Genomic DNA, 21,794 nt, shown 5'->3' with positions numbered 1-21,794 from the left:
CCTAAAACAATGGAAACAAGCAATAATACTGCCATTCAGAAATCAAATTCAAATAAATATAAAGCCTAAAGGTAACGCCCAATATCTCTATTATGTACTCGGGCATGTACCAGTTACCCTCAAAACTATCTTTTTTAAACCAATTTCCCATAAGCTATCTAAAGGAAAATGTACCTGTTGCTATCAAATGCTAATATATACAAGAATACAATATATAGCTCATAAAATAGGGGAGGTAAATATACAAATCATAAATAAAATATAAAAATAAAGTAAAATATTACAAAACTGTAGAGTCAAATTCATAATAAATAATCTAATTATAATGATAAGTGGAATATTTAATATAATAATTTTACATTAAAAAAAATAGTACAAAATTTAAAAGTATTATATTTTGTTATAATAATTACAAACCGATCTTAAAAAATCTTATCTACTGATATTTTTGTTTTTATATTTATTTATTAAATCTGCGATCCTGGCTTTTTTGTTTAAGTATATACGATTTGTAATAATTTTAATTTCGTTTACACTGCTTATAGAAATGTATGTATTTGTATGTATGTATTTAAAATAATCGAAGATATAATAAACAAAGGTTAATGTAGTATCCAGAAAAAAACAAACTTATAGCCGAAGAACAAAATGGATTCCAGGAAACACTGTTCTACATATGACTTCCATACCGCAAAAGAAACCGAAATCTGCAAAGCATTTGCACGCAATCAATAATACATGCTATTACTTAGTATGGACATCAAAAAAGCATTTGACACAACATGGAGATACAGAGTTATCAAACAACTACAAAACTGGGGGCTCATCGGAAATATATAATCTACTTTATAAAAAATGTTTTTAATGATAGATGATTCAAAGTTTCCAACAATGGACTCTATTCTAATTAATATAAACTTGAAAATGGAATACCACAAGGCTCACCCATCAGCACAACACTTTTTCTAGTCGGAATTAACAGCATAATCCAACAAATACCAAAACCTCCAAAATTTCCTTTTATGCGGATGACAGTTACATCTGGATCAGACAAAAAGCCTTAAATACATAGAAAGCAAAGTCCAGCACTGCACAGATAATCTTAGTATATGGGAAAAATCAACTGGCTTCTCTTTCTCTCCAGAAAAATTAAAATATAACATTTTTTCTAACAGTAAAAATTTAATAAAACCAATAATATCACACCAATTAGTAAACAGATAGATTACATTAAAACAATGAATATTAAGATTAGGCTTAACTTTTGATGAAAACTCACTTGGAAAAAACATAAAAATAACATAAAAATAAATACGAAAAATACAAAAAATAGACTAAACATAATAAAAATGCTAGCAAATATAAACTGAGGAGCAAACACAAAAACACTACTACTAATCTACAATTCACTTATCAGATCAGTAATAGATTATGTCTCAATTTTTTTACACTACAACAAAAATATCAACACTTAAAATATTAGACATAATAGGTAGGTACAATGTTCAAAATACAGGTCTAAGATTAAGCTTAAGAGCATTCAAAAGTAGCCTTATAGAAAGCATATTGTACATAATTGCTGGTGAACTGCCTTTAAAATATAGGCGAAACAAATTACTACTCAAATATGCCGCTTTAAATGCAATGTATAATCAAAAACCTACCTACCACTCAATATTCAATTTCCGTCTCAAAAATACCTTTAATAACAACAGTAAACTTATACAACCGATGTACAGAAGAATAAATAAACTCTCAGTCGACTTCCAAATCAACCTCAAGTACATTATAAACTATGAAATACCAAACATTCCACCATGGTCAAATCAAAAATTATCCCTAAAAACATCCTTAGCCAGTTACAAAAAAAATATCACATTACCAACAACATACAAGCAACTACTTACTATGAAGCCATTGAAAAACTTCCTAATTATAAACACATCTACACCGACGCATCAAAAACTGATAATGGTACCGGAATAAGCTATCATCGCTCCCAACTTTCACATAAATAAGTAATAACTGCAGCATATTCTCAGCAAAAATGCTAGCAATATATTCTGCCATGAAATATAATATAAAAAAACTCAAAACTGCTCTATAATTACATCATATGTACAGACTCACTAAGCTCTTTAAAATGTTTAAATAGCCATAGAAACAACAACAGTCTAAAGTTAAATATAATAGAAGCAATAAATGACCACTGAAACGAAATAGCTATTGTTTGGATACTAGGTCATAGTAACATAGAAGGTAATAAAAGAGTTGATTGTCTAGCAAAGGAAGTAGCCTATAGTGCTAACTTAGAAATAAACTAAAAAAACTGTACTTATGAAGATACACTAAGATGTATTAATACTGCGATTGAAGAAAAATTGTCACTCAAATGGAGAGGAAAAGAAACCAAGCTCAGCAAAATAAAACGAACAACTGACTATTGGGAAAACATATCAAATCTTAACAGAAAAGAAGAAATATTATTAACACGTCTAAGAATAGGACACACTCGTTACACACATGGTTACCTAATGAGCAGAAAAGAGCAACCCAAGTGCGCAACATTTGGAGTCCATTCGACTATCAAAAATTATACTCGTTTAATGCACACAAATAGAGGCTGCAAGGACCAAACACAACATACCAGAGTTTCTATATCAATCGATAGGTCCAAACGTATCTGCCATCAAACAGACACTAAACTTCATAAAAGCATTTGAAATTGAAAATTTATCGTAAACAAATATATTATAAAATATGTAAAAATTAAACTTTGTAAAAACTATATAATAATGACATCAATTTTATGTAAAAAAAATGTAAACATTGTCAGCCCATGGTCACCGCTGCCGAGGCGTATTTCTAATAAAAAAAAAAAAAAATTATTAAATTATTCAAAAAGTATTACTAATAAATTTAATTTGTAATTATTTATTTTATTTTTTTAAATCTTGTGTATTTTATTAATTTGTGCTGCGTTAGTTATTATATAAAAAAGATATTTTTCATGAAAAATCATCAGAAAAAAAATTGTGGTGATTATTTCATATATCATGTCACCGAATATTATTTACTGGAATGAATGCCATTGGACAATACAGTTAAATCCATTAGATGATATAATATTAATCCAACCCACGTCCGCTGAACTACTAAAAAATTAAAAATGAATATTTATAAGTTCTCGTGCCATGTTCGTATTTTAATAATTTTTTAATTAAACCAGTGAAACCATTTATTTTATTGATGTCATAAAGTTATTGGGTCAATTTATAATCAAATAGGTCAACTATTATAACTTATAACTTATATGCATTAGGATCCACAATTATCAAATAAAAATAATAATATATTCATTATACGTATTATATTATGTACAGCTATCATTTAAATTATACATAAACTTAACATATAAAAAATAAAGTAATTACATAATAATATAAATGTAATATTAACTTTAAACCAACTTTATATTATTACAAGTATTAATTATAATCACCAGTATACTAATTTACTTGCTAAAAAACGAATACTAATTAATATACATAAAAAAAACTTAACAATTTATTTATTGTTATTGACCAAACTTAAATTACCTAATAAAACAAACTTACTTATATTTTATTATTATAAAATATTAAACTATTTTGATATCTAAATCACATAATTCGACATTTGAATTCACACGTAGGTATTACATATTATAATATTAGTATAGGATTTTACTTTACATGTCTAATCACTTTTTGTTTTCCCCTGATCACAATATCATATTAAAGGATTATATATCAACTGTTTCTATAGCAATTTCATCACGTTTATTACATTTTTGATTTTTAACATATTATGTTAAACCTTAAGTCCTAATAACTTATCGCATTTTATATTTGAGCTAACTGAGTAGACTGAGATTTTACTAATTTCGCTATCTTCGTCAAATTAAGTTCAAACTTAAAAGTTCTATTTAATTTAAAATATTGTACTCCATAATTTATGAATTTAATTGATAAATTAAAGTTTAGTTAGTTAAAAGCAATTTGCATACGATGAAATCATATTATATAATATTCTAGAAATAAAAATTACCATGCAAATCAAAAATTTGAATTATTTTTATCTTCAGTATTTACCTTGAGCAGTTGAGCCATAATAATTACAATTTGTATTCAACACAAAAGCTGACTAGTAAAAGTTTAATAATGGGATTATTATACGACTTGTTAGTATGACACGTTTATTAAATTGTACTTTTTCAACTTGAACGTAAACTACGTTTCACCAACAAAATGATTTATGCAAACCCAAATGATTTATTATTTTATACGGATGTGTGCGATATAGCAATGATAAGCTCCGAAGAACCATGTACCCCACTTAACTCCGCCGATAGCAAATTCAACGTGATAATAGCTAAATAACATGATCATCTGTGCTCGGTAATTATTCCTCGTAATTCCAGCTAATACTCTGCAGAAGCAATCATGTACCAAACTGTATATTTTATACCTTCTTTTTAACGAATAATATGTTAATGATATTGGCAACGGGTAATAGGTTGCGTATTAATAATCGACTTCCACGATCATTTTATTTTAACATTTTTTTTTTTTTTATTGTGTGTGGTTTGTATGGTGGGTTAGTTGTAAGTAACCAAAAAAATAACTAAATAGTTACTATATACCAGCCGACAGTTATTTAACTACACTATCACGACGCGCACAACAAAACGCATATATAGTAGCAATTATGATGCTAATATGTATTATACTCATGTAATATAATACAACATTCACTATCGTCTCTTTGTTAGGTACTGGCCAATGGAAGATTATTATTATGATTATGATTATTATTATTTTTACTACTATGCTGGATCTGACCGAGTAGATATCAAAGTGGACTAAGCCCCGTGATTATATTATATCAGCAGTATATTGTCGGAATTTCAAAGCCCTAAATGAACTGTGTGTATATAATATTATGTTTACAATACACATCTCACAGAAAAATATGAAAAGTACTATGTGTTGTTAGGAGCGAAACAATGCATTAATTATTAACATGATTACTGAAACTTCTAGTAACACAATCAGTAATATAGTTGTCATAGTAGTTTAACTATCTATAAAATTTAAAAAAATGTCAAATCATAAATATGTGAGTACTACAGATAAATAAAAACAAAATTTGAATGGCATGCAACTTTAATACAGACATTGTGCGTTCCTATTACTACAACCATAACTACACAGAAACGGTGATTTCTATTGCAGTTGCCATCATTGACGTAAGTGTCAATACACCCATCTATAAACAAATACCAATAATAATTTTAACTGCGTATGTGCCTGCCGAATGATACGTACATGTGACACTGGTATACAATGGTCGAAGTGGTTCAAATAAGTGGAGGAATGTACAATGTGAATAAGAATCCACATTCTTTTTTCAATCCATTTTACGCACATTTACCACTATTATACCAAATATAAGTAAATGGTGTAGATTGAAATAGATTAAACTTAATTGTATAGTGTCAATGAACGATGGCTATAAATGATTTACCCACAGTCGTATACTATCACAGTGATAAACCACGTCAAACCATCATGGTTTTACCTAAATATTATCTAACACCACCTCACATTAATTTATAAATAAACAAAAAACTTAAAAAAATATTATTAAGCTATAAAAAAATATAATATATATAATTTAAAATCGTTGAAGTCAACTAGACGTCGCTTATGTTATAAGTGTGCAAAATAAAAATAATAAAATACAATAATTATAATTTAAAGTCGTTTATTGGCAAATTTAAAGCAAACTTTCCTTAAATATTTAATTCGCAAAAGCTTCTCATCTATATACTCAGCCATATCGATCACTAGGTGTTGGTTATTTTTTCTTGTTTGGTAGAACTTTGTAAGTACGATATAAGTACGTATATCTCAATCGTTATCTTGATCGGGGTGTATGTGGTATCAGCGATAATTTGCTAATACTCCAATACAAAAATAAATCTGTATTTTATTTTTTACTGCATGTGGAGTATAAGTACATAAGTACATTATTATATTTTATATTATTTAGTTTATACAATTTACCATTTATTTAAAATTAAAAATTAAAATTTTAACTATTTGACCTAAATACGAACGGGAATCAATTCGGCTCTATCTAATAATACACCTTTTTCAAACGGGAACCAATTAGGCCGAATGAGAACGAACTCGGTTACTCCCGTTTTGAATATTAAAGTTTGTAGTGAAAAAATATTTTAGAATATATGTTATTTAAGAACGACTATTGGTGAATTTATAGTGTTTTTTTTTTCATTCAAAAAGCATTATAATATAATTAATGGCAAAAAAAATAACTTGAAAATAAAAAATAATAAAAAATAAATCCTCGGCAAAAGTATTTAGATAAAGCCCTATAAACGGTATAATGGATAATGTGTTCATTACACTGTGCTGAGACTTTTAAGTTTTGGAAGTGCAAACCCAGATTTTTTACGCGTGAGATAGCTAGGTAGGCTGAACTTCAATTTTCAGATTATTATTTTTGAAGTAAACAATTTTAAAGTGTTATTTTATTTTAATACTTATATCAAACTTTTATATTGTTTGCATTTTTAATTGGTTTTTATTTTATTCCTAATCCTCTACACAATTTTTATAATTCACTTTTGTTTATTTCCAATGCGATGATGACATTGGATTTTATTCCAAAATTCTATTCTCTTAAAAGCCTTTGTCACATGTATCGGAAATTAAAACTATAATTTCATTAATTACTTACATATAATTTATAGATGCAAAATAAATTAATAATTGCATTGGCTTAAATATTTCTGATAGTATTTGTAAGTAAATATACATAAATTTGTTTATGGAAACCTATATTATTTATCGCACGACATGATGATATTTATTACTTTAATTAATTCACGTCATTTGTTTGTTTTATTTTTCAGTTTAAAAATTAATTCTGTTTCCTGAAATTTACTGCAGGGCCAACTTGCTAAATCTTCAGTGAAACATGTTTATTTTTTGAAAATATTGTTAATTGATAACTTTTTATTAAATAATTTTAGTTCACATAATAACTATAGAACATAAATAGAACTATAACCATTTTTTTAACCGATATTAAAGCAAATATTAGACGAAACATATCTGTTCTGACAGTTTTACCTTTTGTACGATTATGAAATTCACCATTTTTACACAAATATCGAAATTTAAAACTCATTAACCAATAATTTGGTATACCTTTTGAACTACATTGTTAAAAATAGAAATTAATTAGTTAAATACATAAGAAGTAATTCAAAAAGTATCTCGATGTGTTGTGAGAGCCTATAAAAACATTGTGTATATAAATACCACACATTTTTTTTTATAAATATAATTTTTACTTGGTAGAAATATTAATTAAAATATATTTAGACATGAAATCTACACCATAGCCTTGTCTTCAATCAATACTAATCATTAATTATTATTTTATATCTTCTTGAACTTTTTTGACTAATTTGACTTTTTTATTTACCTATTTAATTAATTATAAAATGTTTCAGCACATATTGTGCTATTACAGATATTTTTTTTTTTATAATTTGTGGTTTATGAATTTTGAAATTAATAACATAGACTATTAGTGCTATTATATTTGAATACAAATAAAAATAGAGATAGAAATAGAAATAATGTTATGAGGTCTTGTATATTATATTAATATAGTAATCTCCATTTTCCGATGGTGAGTCTTCACTGTCTGTTAGTAGAATGTCCTGGGGTAGTCGAGACCGCAGATGTCTGTTGAAGATTTTTTTCGCTAGGTTGTTATGTCGAGCACTGTCCAAGTTTTTTAGCTTGGCGTGGATGTTTTTAAACTGGGTTTGACTTTGTTTTATAACTCAAACTTAAATAATTGGGTAAAATTAAATTACTCTTTGTGTATACTTTAATATATTTTAAATAAAATAGTGTAAATATTTTTAAGGTAAAACTTAATAAGATTGTTTTGGTTTCGCAAAGGAACCATGATAAATAATAAATAGGGAATTTTTTATCTAGAATTTTTAAATTTATTATGATTAATTTAAATGCTGTCATGCAATTATTTATATCAAAATAATTTTGAATTTTCTGTTTTTAAATTTAACTGTTAATATTTAATAAATAAAATCATTTATATTTTCACGGTATTTTAATCATGGACATTATTGTAAAATGTCTTAAAGTACCTATAATAAAAAAAATATATATTTATATACATATATAGTTACTTCTTACCGTTACCATTATTTATTTTTTTTCATCCTTGTAGATTTTGAATGGTCTGATGAATATATTGATTTTACAATAAAGTAAGTTTATTTATTTTTTGTATGTCTAGGTATATGCGATACGTCAATATATAAGTATATAAAAAAAAGCTTAAATCATGAACTTTGAAAGTAATTTCTGATCGTCAATTGGATCTAATTGATACATTTGAAAATTCAAAATTGAAGATTCCCTATTTTTCATTTAATAACTCGGAAAATCATGAAAAACGTGAATGTTCACTCGAAAACCAATTTTTGGAAACATTGATTTTGTTGTTTTGGTGTAAATCAGAAAATAAAATTGGTTGATATAAGTAATTGAAATTATCGTAATTAAAGACTACGCCCATTTGAAATTCGATATTTAAACAATAGAATTTTAGAAAAATACTGCTCCACATAATGTGAAATTAAATTGTATGTTTAAATTTAAAAGAAAAATGAGGTAAAATAAGTATCAATGTTTATTTTACTATTTTTTACACATGGTGTAACTTTCAAAATATTTTCATTCCTTTTGAGAAATGTATAGATCTTTGACATTTAAGGTTTTAGATTTAATTATTATTTTTTTTTCAATAAATATTAATTTTAATTTGGTAAATAAGTTTAAGAATGTAATTCAAAATTAGAGACTATCTAAAAAGTTAAATTATATAATAATATTGTTTTTTAAGTTATTTTGTTTTGATTCAAAGCACTTTCCGTAGACATTTGAAACATTTAAGTGTACTATTATATTGTATATGATACGCTACGACATTTTCAAAAAATTAGATTGATTTCATGCTACCTTTTATTTATAGATTATACCGTTTACCATAAAAGTAAAATAAATAAATAATTATAAAACAACTTATATTAAATATTTACATAATATTTATAAGATAATAGAATGGCAGGTCATTTAGAATCGACTTTGAAAACATATAATGATTTATCACTGAATTCAAACGTACAAGTCCATTATAATGATTTTCTAAATGACGATTTACACTTCACTCCCACTGTATAAAAAAAATGGTTGATACTTTCTCAGATTTTTCTTTAAAGTCAAGCATACCTACCTTTTAGTTTCATAATATGTGGTAGAATATGTTTCTAAGAATTTCATTGTTTAACAATCAAACGCCGAACAAATGTAAAACTTTAAATTACAACATACAAGAAATACGCAAAATACCTATTGAGAAGTCGTATATGTTGAGATCCCAGAAAAATGTTGGTACCCACTTACTACTCCGATAGTAAGTTATTACTGTTCAAAATACTTATAACTCATAAAATCGTTAACAGTTTAAATTCTCAGGAAAATATTAAGCTTTAGAGTGCGAAATTAAAATTAAATGTGTTGGTATTAAGAGGACGCCACACCCGCATGTGTTGTCTCCCTCTTACAAACATATAATATAGCAAAATCTGTTTAGCGCGGGACAACTGTTCTCCCTCAATATTTATAATATAATTTTCAACATTTCACAACGCATAGGTAAGAACTTTATCTGTGTCATAGCGTCGTTATTTTTTTGATAACATAAATATAATTAAGGTTATAAGCTTAAGAAAATACATTTATTTTTTATTTTTTTATTAAATTACTTTATTATTGGTTTGTGATATCAAAAAAATAACGACGTTATGACACAGATAAAGATCTTACCTATGCATTGTGAAATTTTGAAAATTCTATCATAAATATTGTCATATTGAGGGAGAACAGTTGTCCCGCGCTAAACAGATTTTGCTATGTTATACGTTTGTAAGACGGAGACAACACATGCGAGTGTGGCGTCATCTTAAGAAAAACAAAAAGAAAACGATAAGACTACAGAAAAATAGAAAAATATGATAACTTTTTTTTTCTAACATTTTTTTTTTAACTTTTCAAATTATGTAAAAAATACATTTCCATAAGTGAAAAAATAAGTTTTCATTTTTAAAAAATCCACTTTGTTTTTTTATATTAAAATATTGAAATGTAAAATATATTTATGCATTCAAAATTTTTTTTATATTTTAAAAATTACAGGTGGGTACGGGCACTGGTATCATGACACATTATTTCAACTTGTTTGTGATTGTGCCTACGGCTGTGATATCAGGTAGCGATGAGTACCACACACCTGAAGGGAATTCAATAGTATTATGTTGTAAAATCGAAAATGTGAGTATTCACTAATATAAATAATATTTATAGATGTGTGTTAATATTATATCATGTTATTTAAATTGTTTTATATTTGTTATAAAATACAAGATTATAGAGCTTAATAAAATTAATAATGTTTAACACTGGATTACCCTTATAGAAATTATATTATACATGTTTTATTTATTTATCATTATTATTATTTTGGAAAATACGGTTGATTTAATTATAATATTATTAATAATTACTAGTAGTTTAGTTTATAAGAACCAGACCTTCGGACTACTGTTCTGAAATATCATGGTCTATATGAGATATCTAGGATGCACCACGTGTAATGAAAAACATCGGTAAAATCCCAAGTGTTCAACGTTAATAATTTGCACTGGACAAAATGTAATAAACTTTAAAGACCACATAGAGGGGCAACTAGCTAATGCTTTTGTCGTGGGTCCCTATATCACGCGGATGATATTAGTCTCACAACATTTTTACCTGAATATTATAATTGCAAATTTGCCTTGGTGATTACTTATAATGAATAGCTATACGGTTTTAATTAATTGAAGGTAGGCGGTATGGCGTGTAGGTTCTATGCATTACAATCTGTATATATCTCTGGCCTCTGCGCTCTAAATTAAATATATTTCAACCTTTCGTTTTGAATCAAGAGCATTCATAGAAATAATATAGGTACGGGTCATCTACAGCACCATAATGAAAATACGTTTTTTCGTAATATAATATAATATTAATATATGGTATTCGTGGTAAACAAAAAATACGAAAAATTTTGGAAGGGAAAAATATAAGAATAAAATAACAAATAAAACCTACCTCGTAAAGCAAAATTATTTTCAATACAAAAACATCGACGTGTTAAAATACTAGGTTGAATAACTAATTTTTAACTTAATTATTATTAACCGCCAAAAATGCATGACTTCGATTATTGTTACTAGATAAAACGAATTTTCGATCAAAATAGAATTAATTATATCTATTGAGCTTAAGTATAATGATCACTTCAATTTTCAAATAAGTACTTTTTTTTAAATTTACATTTCGATAGTTTAACAATTACTGCCAATATATATGGATTTATAAAACTAGATAGGTAGTTTACTTTTTTTTCTCACTAAGTGAAAAAATGTGGAATTTATAAATTGTTTATATTGTTTATTCAAATGTTATCAAGATAAAATGTCATAAAGATAGCAACCAACTACCAATCACTAGCCATGTACAATTATATTATGTTATTCATAAAAATACCTTTTATGGTATAATAATGTTTTTGTGGGATTATTTTTCATAATATTATTAAAGTTCTAAATTATACTTGTAGAGCATTTTTTTCAATTAAATTATAATTTTAACTTTAACTTTAATATTGTGTATTATTTACTTTGTCTATTTATATTATTAAAACTTATATTTTCAGTGTTAATTGAATTTTTTTTTTTTTATATTTTCTCACAATTATTTCCATTTAATTAATTTTATTTTCATAATTATTTTCATGCTAAAATAAATTATTGAAAAAAAATCAAATCAATAGGTACCATTATAATTGAAATATTATATTTATTATTTATTCACTGGAAACTATAAAAAAAGAAATCAATTTTTACTAAAGTTAATTTATTAGTATAATAACCATAGTTTCTTTTAGAAGTAATATAAATCACACGAAACACAGAATAGTATTAACATTTTTTAGTTACGGATATTATAATGTATAAAAATGTCAGATAAAAATATGATTTCAGTAAGATTTCGGGGACTTAAATAAATCGTTATTGATCACAATCTTACATCATTATTATCAAAGTATAAATATATATTTTAAAATACTTTTTTTTTGCGAGATGGCCACTATTTATTTTATATATATAAAAAAAAAAAAAACAATTTATCCATAAAATATTATTCGTATATTGTTAGCATTATCACCGACAACTTAATTTATTGTCAAAATATTTAAAGCATAAAAAATATAATATACCGATTGAGTTAAAGGCTTTTATTAGTACTAAGTTGATATAGGTAGCTACTCAAACATGCATGGGTAATATTTTATATATTTTTGATAAAACCAAAATTATAAATCATTCAACTGAATTATTTTTTATTAAGTACCTATATTAAATAATAATATACATCATAGGTACAAAGGTACATGTACTGTTACACAGCTTTACCCAATTCACATAATTATTTTGGCTAAGAATGCATAAAAATAGGTACTTAACGTTAACTTCCAAGTACCTACGTATATGGATTTTGTTCATGCATTTTGAATTTTATTTGATATAAAAAATCAATTTAGTATTTTCCTAATAATCATACGTTATTTATACATATGTATGTTGTTTTTTTTTTTTAAATAATAAAATAAAACACGTTTTCGTGTTTCTGCATGTTTACAAGTTTGCGAGATTTATTTAACTCGCTAAGCCTGTCAACCATTTCTTATAAACGCGATTGCTGAGTTTTCAAACGTCTAATAGTTCATTGTGATGTAGTGTAATTACAACAATAACAACGACAATATATGATTTAAATTTATTTATTTTCAATTAATATTGATTTAGAGCCCGGTGCCACCGCAATACGTCTTATGGTATCATAATGGCAAAGTTATATCATCCGGCCATTTTAATAAAAATGGACTGAAAACCGATCGTCTATCCATCAGCACTGAACAGATAGATCGTACAATTTACAGTCGCTTGACAATCACGAAAGCAATCCAGATTGATACAGGAAATTATACGTGTCAGCCTCCAAACACTGACCCAGACACAACTTATATTCACATCACGCCAGGTTAGTATAATTCAAATCAGGAATACAAAATGCGTTATATCTTTTCAAAATATTAATAATGTTTAGTAGGTATTGACGAAATGTGTATAGGTTAGGTAGTAAATAATAATTATTGTTGCATTATAATAAAATATATTTTGTAGAATTGATATAAATTATTACCCACCAGCTGTGAATGAATAATTAATTATGGACGGTTTTTTTTTTTTTTTTACACAAATACTGAAATACATAATATTATTTATTGAGTGGTATGCATTTTTTATCACAGGTATATATCTTCAATTTAGGTAATGAACCATATTCAATTGAATGAGCGTAGATTAAAATTTTAATAATTTAAATATAACTATTTGAATTATATCTGAATAGTAGTTTTAATATTATTTTTTTAGTCAATTCAGACCACAGGCTGCATAGATGTTCGTAAGAAAGCCTTGAAATAGAATTGAATATGAGTGTAAGGCGTGTTAGTGATTTTTCAGTTAGTTGACAAGTTAATATTGAATTTGATCCACGAGACACTTTGAAAAGAAACAACTTTAAATTATATTGTACCTCAACTGGCGAAAAAGGTTAAAACACTAAAATATAAAGTGGTTCAGTGTAAAATTGAGTATTTTAACGTGCCATATAAATGTACTTTTTAACGTAGTTAAGTTGTAAACTTGAACATACAAGTTTTGATTTTTCATCATTAGTTTAACACCAAGTATTATCTTATTCAATTAAAGAAGTATCGATAGGTGTTTGCTTTAAGCAATCCCCAGTTACTTTTCAAAAGGAACCGTTTGAGACTTAGAGTTAGAGCAGAAACTTATTTTCTAAAATTTTCGTTTCTTAATTAGTTGAAATTTTGTTTGAGATACTATGTGAGATTGTTACTTATATGTTTATTGAGCGAAAGTTTTAGACTTTCGGAGTCTGAACTCTGTTACTCTTACTATTGCGTCGTTGATGTAAATAGAAACCTGAAAATAATTTTAGCACATAAATGGTTAATTTTTTTTAATGATTGAGCTTCTTATTTCTGATTGGTTTCAATTTGTAACATTTTAAACAGCACCTTCTAGGACATTTAGGCACTAAGTTGAGTAATTTTTTGATAAATAATTTTGCGTAATTTTTCCAAATTCATAATTCTCAAGACAATTTTTTGATGTATTAGTAAAGGGTGTTAAACGTTTAGAGATAGAGTAATAATAGGTTTGCAGGTCTAATAGAGTTATAGTGCATTTTTAAAATACAATAGAGTTAATAGATATATTATATGTATTTTTTCTCTATATGTGTTGTAGACCTTAGCTAATCGTTTGGATCAAGAAGAGTTAGTATAAAGAGTATTATTTTTAAATTACTGTTTGATGTAAGGTAGCAAGCGAGTTTCAAATACGTACCCCCCCCCCCCAAAAAAAAAAAAAAAAAATTGTTTTTAAAAATTTTAAACTACAATTTATTATTAAACATTTTTTTTTTCATTATTTAAATATATTTTCCAATAAATATTTACTATTTAGTTACAAATACGAATACAGACAAAAGGTATTCAAAATATTTTAAATACTTTAAATTCTTGTTTAACGATCCGTGATTGAAATACGGTAAAAATACTTAATTATATTTTGTAATGAGCTTTTAGAATAATTTATTAATGGTTCTAATAATTTAGAAATTATGAATATTTATATCTGATATTGGAAAGATATTTCATTATTTACATTTTCTTAAGTACATTTTCAATTGTGAATAATTTCGAAAGTAAAATTATTTATAAATTCAATTTTGGAACATAATATAACAACAAATAATTTGATCTGAATATTTCCCCATAACTATTATATAATATCTACCTATAAAAAATTAATGTTCAAAACAATTCAATATTATATTTTAACTGCATAATTATAAAATTGTATGGCAACTTATAGAAACTATCATGTAATTGATTATAAAATAATACATAACACTTGGTTTATTTTATAATTATCTGTTTTAGAAATTGACAATACAGCAGCAATTCAACGGCATAAAAGTTCAAACTCAGCTCTGTTAGTGACAGAATTGTCAATTTTCCCGTTGACATCATTCCTTCTTATTGGACATAATAGATTTCGATGGGTTTTTTTATAAGTACAACTATATTTGATTTTTACTAAATTGAGTAATTCAAATACGTTTGGTGTAACCTTTACCATATTAAACTTTGTTTTGATGTTAATAAAATATTAACGTACGTTTTACGAACTTACTAAAACTGTAAAGAAGTTCTTTGTAAACTAAAATAATTTTCCATAATCTTATTGTATACAAATCATGTATAAAGAAAATATATTATCCTTTTCGAGGTTTCAAATGGTAGGAATAAATTTATTGTATCCCAGTGCTCTACATTTTTAGTCCAAAGTTTTATTGGGATTTTCATTTCATTTCATGTTGGCTAAAAAACTTAAAAACTTGTATTATACATTCCTCCTATTTTGAAATTTTCCGCATTATTTTAAACGTTTTATTTTGTCATTAATTTATTCTATTTTTTCCAAAATAGTTTATTCAACTGGTTTTGTTGGCGAAAATCCCAATAATATTGCACTTAAAATAAGTAATTACATATTTTATTTTCATTAATTTATTGTACATAGGTGTTAATGATTTAAACTTTTTAACGGAAATTTACGTATATTATTTATTATCTCTAAAACTAATTTAGAGTTTTAAGTTTATAGCGTTATGTAATATTAATACGCTATTAATTTATTGATTTCTCGACTGTTTTAGATCTACTATTAAACAAAACCCAAATATACCGATATTAAGATGAAATTATTACATTTTGTCATTGATAAAATGATTAATATTTAAAATGTATTCATTTAAAAATACTATGCATACTTTGTTAATTTACTTTTGTTACTTTACGTCAGTGGGTGGTTAAGAATTTTAAAATTTTAAATTACCGTGATAACTTTGTTAAATAGTGTAAAATTGTTTCGTTAATCTTATCGATAATATTTTATTATTTATGTTGAACTGTCATAAAAATTGAATTTAAATATGATAAATATTATGTTATGTTTAAATAAGCATACATTTATGTGAAAAGATTTAATAATTTTCCTGCGTATAATCATGTAATATATCCATATTATAATAATAACATGACATACCAATAATGTTTACCTGATGGTGATTATTATTAAGTTATACAACTGTATGATATTGTGTACTATTGATAAATGGACATATAATGTAATATTTATATATATATATATATATTATACAAATACATAATATAATTAATTTGTTTTGTTTTAAATTATATTTGTTGTATAAATGTAGAATCACGGAACCAAAACATTACAAATTAAGATATAAAGTCGTGATATTAAAAAATTAGATGTTTTTTAATAATTATCAATTATTAAGTTCTTTTAAAAATACTAAATAGGTAGTAATGTACATTGTATATACTGCATGTATATATAAACTAAAGCATGCATAATAGTTATAATATTTTACACTTAATTTATTTAAAACCGGGGGTAATATAAATATCTGTAAAAAACAATAAATACCAGTTAAACATATGATAGAAATTGTGAAAATTATATAGGGGGGAACTTCGTGAAATTCATAACAAATTTACTCATGTCACGAAAATTCCAAAAATAATATTTAAAAAGTGATAAGATTTTAAATTTATTTATTCCAAAAAATATACGAAATATATTTTAAAAATGTTGAAAAATAAATATCGATTTAGATAAATGTTTTTACCATCAAAATTGTTCTACTAACCATATTAACTAATTAGCTTTTTTCAAATTTTAAAACTTTTATTTCCAGTAAAATAATAAATAAATAAAAATGTATACTATAAATATAGCACAAATACTATAAATTATAAATCAACAAAAAAATAATAAATATTTTTTATTGATTACCTACTACACAAGTTAAGTTATTTAATTTAAGTCAGTTATTAATGCAACACCCCACCCCGTATATAATATATGCATTTATTTTTAATAATAATGTATCAAAGTATCAAATATTTCAAGACGTATTCGCCAACTAAACTCAACAAGATATATTTAATTAAACGAGTTAGTGAAAAAATAAATACATTTACCTAGTTATTGTATGAACTAAAAACACAATTGTAGACATCGGTGTTTTAAATTTTAGTGATGTCAGTTGTTTTTAATTTCGCATTTTGTCAAGCAATTGGTTTTTATCCTACTTCAAATAAATGGCTTTCAGAAAAAATAGTTTTGATTAAACCTGTCAAACCAATTTAATATATAATCTATATTCATTGTGTATCAATAACATTTATTAACTTATTGTCAAAAACATACTCAGTAACCATATTTTTTTTTTTATTTTACAAGTGTCTATTATATTCACACGCGCTATTTCTAGAACTACATTATATAGTATAATATTTATATTATAATTTGATAATATCAAACGAATTGTAATATATACACATATACAACACAAATGTTATTATACAGTGAAACATATCTTAGCGGACACTTCTCTTGAATGGACAACAGCATGTCAACAATATCTCATCAAAAGATAAGTATTCTAATGTACCTGTTAATAACGGACAGTTTTGATATTCCCGTTACTGTCTATTATAATATACAATTTTCTCCTGTATAATGTTTAAAAGCATGTGATCTTAGTTGATCGGTTCAAATAATTTAATGAACTAGGTCATAGTTTCATCGAAAAATAATAGACAAATATCAAGTATTTCACATTTTGTATTTACGCAAAAACATTAGGTATTATTTGCTTCAAAAGCAACCTATGATTTGTTACTTAACACTAATTCAATTTAGTGTTATTCATTTTCATGATAGGCTCACCTGCTTCAATGTGGTAACACATTTTTTAATACATTCATTTTAATGAATAATTAGCAAAGAAATGTTATACACGATAAACGTACTTCATAATAAACACTATTTATATTCATATAATTTATAATGTAGGTATAATATATAATATTGTAATGTGTTAATATTTGTGTATACACGTTCTTAGTTTAATTTCATGCAAAAATATTAAAATTATTAATTGAAGATTCAGGATTACAATGAACACTAATGAACTGCATAAAATGCAGCTTAATTATAATTTATCAATACTAGCAATAATATTATGGTTATTTATCTGTATAATATTATGATTGTGGTATAGGTACCTATAATATCACATATTAAATGTATATTGTGTAACATACTATTTTTTCTATATAATATTTTGTACGGAAATTACAACAATAATAAATATTAGTTCTAAGGTAGTGATCCCTCGTTTAATTGTAAATAATTTATCTCGCGAAAATTGATACCATGATATTGTAAGTTCATTGCAATACAAATTTACCGGAACAATATTCATCTCAACTTACAACTATTACTGGGTTCAGTGTTTTATTAATGCAAAATGTATACTTAATGGAAAAATAAATAATATTAATAACATAATAACGACAGTGGTGAATAAAGAGAACCGTGAGATTGGTATTGCGGCTATATTCAAATATGTTACACTATACATGTATATTGGATATTGTATACAAGCGTTGTACATCTGATAAGAATAGCATAATTTACTTTTTAGGATATTTATTTTTTACAGTGGTTGCAACTGTACTTAGATAAACTGGGCGGCAGAAACTACTACAACTAGTATAGAGTGAAAAGGGAAAAGTTTGCGAAAACGCAACTTAATGTTGCGTAATTACATGGATATCGACTTTATATATAGTGAACTCTAACTAAACCCGCAATGCACAGCAACCGTAATGCGATGGCAATTTTTAAGTGTCGACTAAGCATTTTGAACTCACTCTACTCCGAATCGAATTGACCAAATATTTGTGTGTATTTTTAAATATATATATTATTTATATGTATATTGTGTATCTAATATCTATATCTATATTATTTTATATACGAGATGACGATGGCGTTTCGATTATATAATACATTTTGGAGAAACCACGTCTCACCAGTCAACGCACGCAAATAGAAAATTGAAGTGATAAAAAAAAAACGGGTATCTCACCTTTGCTGTATAGTAGTTAGATTTCCAGCTAATGTAATCATTTTCATCCGATAATGGACGTGTTGAGTATGAAATTCATGTACTACATAATCATAAATGGATATATAGGTGTACAAAAAAAGGATTCCGAGCTAAAGGAACTGAAACTTGATCAACATCAATGAATGTCGTATTGATAATTAATAAATTGTTTAGTTATATAATATTATTTTCGAGATTTTTTAATTTGTGAGACTTCTATTTTTGAATAAATATATTTCATTAGAAAATATTACTCACGTGTATTTTATAATATCCTCATGATAATTTTACATTATTAATTTAATATAATTATCTTAATTTATCATTGTCAGAAACTACTATATAGATGCAAGTTTTAAAATAATAAATATCTGTAATCCTCGTTAATATTTGACAATAAAACAACAACAATAATAATAGAAAAAATACATGAATTTTATAAAACAAATACATATTTATCGTTTTATTCAGAATTTAAAATAACAATAAATTTAACTGTTTGAGTATAATTTCGAAACGAACACAAGTTTTACCATAACCGTGCCAAAGATTTTAAAGATAGAATATGTTGAAAGCAATTTTAGAGATAATTCAGACGGATAAATCTTCAGTACAAGCATAGTTTAGCTTTCGAGAACATATCACAGTCTTGCAAGACCTGAAGTGGTTTTCTTTCAGTCCTGCGACGATGTGATGCAATGTTCATACATTAGATAAACCATTTAGATATATAAATGTATAAGATTATAAAGCTGTTTTTGACGCTACATAAGATGAAACTGAATACTTGCCACAATCACTATTACAGCGTATATTGATTATGAATTATAACTATCCTAAAACTAACCTAACCTTAATGGTATCAAAATAAAAATCATAATACGAGATAAATAGTACGAAAAACCCTCAACAAAATACATACATTGGAGTGTCAAATATACTCTAAATATCGATGTCTATGAATATTTTTGAAATTTTATATGTCTTGGTCACTTTATTATATTTATTAGATCTTGACTATTGTATCATAATAATATGATATTATGTTTTCAAAATGAATTGACTTTTTTCCCGTACCTTATGTTGATTCTGCATAATTAATACCGAAGAAATTCCTATAGAACATAAAATATAATGAAAACAATATATAATCAATAATAATGCATACCTTCCCGGTAGACTATTATATTTTATACTCAAACAATTTGAGAAATATAATATAACAACATCTACGTTTAAGTGAATTGAATATTTAGCATACCATGAACTCATACACTTTGTGGTTTACGAGACATTGCAGGGTTTAATTATGATGACGTGAAAATGACAATCATTGTAATTTTCATGTGCGGAACTACGACGTTAGAAATTATAAATTAGAAAATAAAATACCTTTAACATAAAAATAAACCCTAATTTTCTAAACGTCTCAAACTTTTTTTTAATGGTTTTAAAATGTATTTTTTTTGAAGCATTGTTGATAACTTTATCGCTACAACTAAGAGATGTCATGTTCATTTTTTATTGTAATGTCAAAAGACACACAGTGTATTTGGCACTCGAGAGTTTTAAAAATTATTTAAGGCTTTTGTATATATATATATATATATTATAAAATAAACTTTCAAGTTATAAATGCAACTTACTAGAAACCAGTATATGTCAATTATTTCAAATTTTAATATGACTCATATGAATATGATATATTAAAAATGTCTTCATTAGTATGAAGTATATAGTATATTTATACTCGTGCAATAGCAAGTATCGCAAGTGTCAAATTTACTATCAATAATGGAAAATAGTTTAATTTTTAAACGCCCCAACGAGTTTTTTTTATTTTATCACACACATTTTAGATAATAATATGAAAATGGTGAATAAAAATAACTTTAATTTTCTATTAAAATGTTCAAAATTGTTTTTTTTTTCTGAATTAAAAACTGTTGATTAAATTTTTAATTGCAAATACTCTAATCATGAAATAGAATTTTCTTTTATATTTTATTAATAATTCACTTCAATACAAAGGTTTATCAACGTTTAGACAAGCTTACATTTTTTATTTTAAATTATTCTTTTTGATTTAGCAATTTTACTGAAAATAAAACGTACTAGGTTAGTTGTTCTATCTGTGCTTTATGTCAACATTAAACTTTGATCGAAAAAATAATAATATTTTTTTGTTAGCGAAAAATTTCAAGTCATTTCTATTTATCACAAAATATAATATTGAAAACAATTATATTAACTATTTAGCCAGATTTTTGTTTTCATACAAATTAACCAAGATGAAAATTAATTTAAATCAGATGCCATCGTTTAACATATAACAAAACCTTAACAATATCTCAAACGCCCAAA

General features: G+C 25.3%; 1 protein-coding gene across 2 annotated transcripts in view; it reads left to right on the top strand.

Moving 5' to 3' along the window:
- LOC107166965 (cell surface glycoprotein CD200 receptor 1-like) overlaps positions 1 to 16,634 on the top strand; it is a 242,660-nt gene extending 226,026 nt beyond the window's left edge. For both annotated transcript variants that reach the window (XM_089224621.1, XM_089224620.1), the window contains 3 exons: positions 10,371 to 10,505; positions 13,088 to 13,322; positions 15,319 to 16,634. In XM_089224621.1, coding sequence (XP_089080747.1) covers positions 10,371 to 10,505; positions 13,088 to 13,322; positions 15,319 to 15,452 — 504 coding nt within the window. In that variant the 3' untranslated portion in view covers positions 15,453 to 16,634. The remainder of the gene's footprint in view (positions 1 to 10,370; positions 10,506 to 13,087; positions 13,323 to 15,318) is intronic.
- Positions 16,635 to 21,794: the final 5,160 nt, after the last annotated feature.

Source organism: Diuraphis noxia, unplaced genomic scaffold (genome assembly GCF_037042655.1).
Source record: "Diuraphis noxia isolate RWA-SAM2 unplaced genomic scaffold, SU_Dnox_SAM2 contig0003, whole genome shotgun sequence".
Lineage (NCBI taxonomy): Eukaryota > Metazoa > Arthropoda > Insecta > Hemiptera > Aphididae > Diuraphis > Diuraphis noxia.
This window is presented reverse-complemented; position numbering and strand designations above follow the sequence as displayed.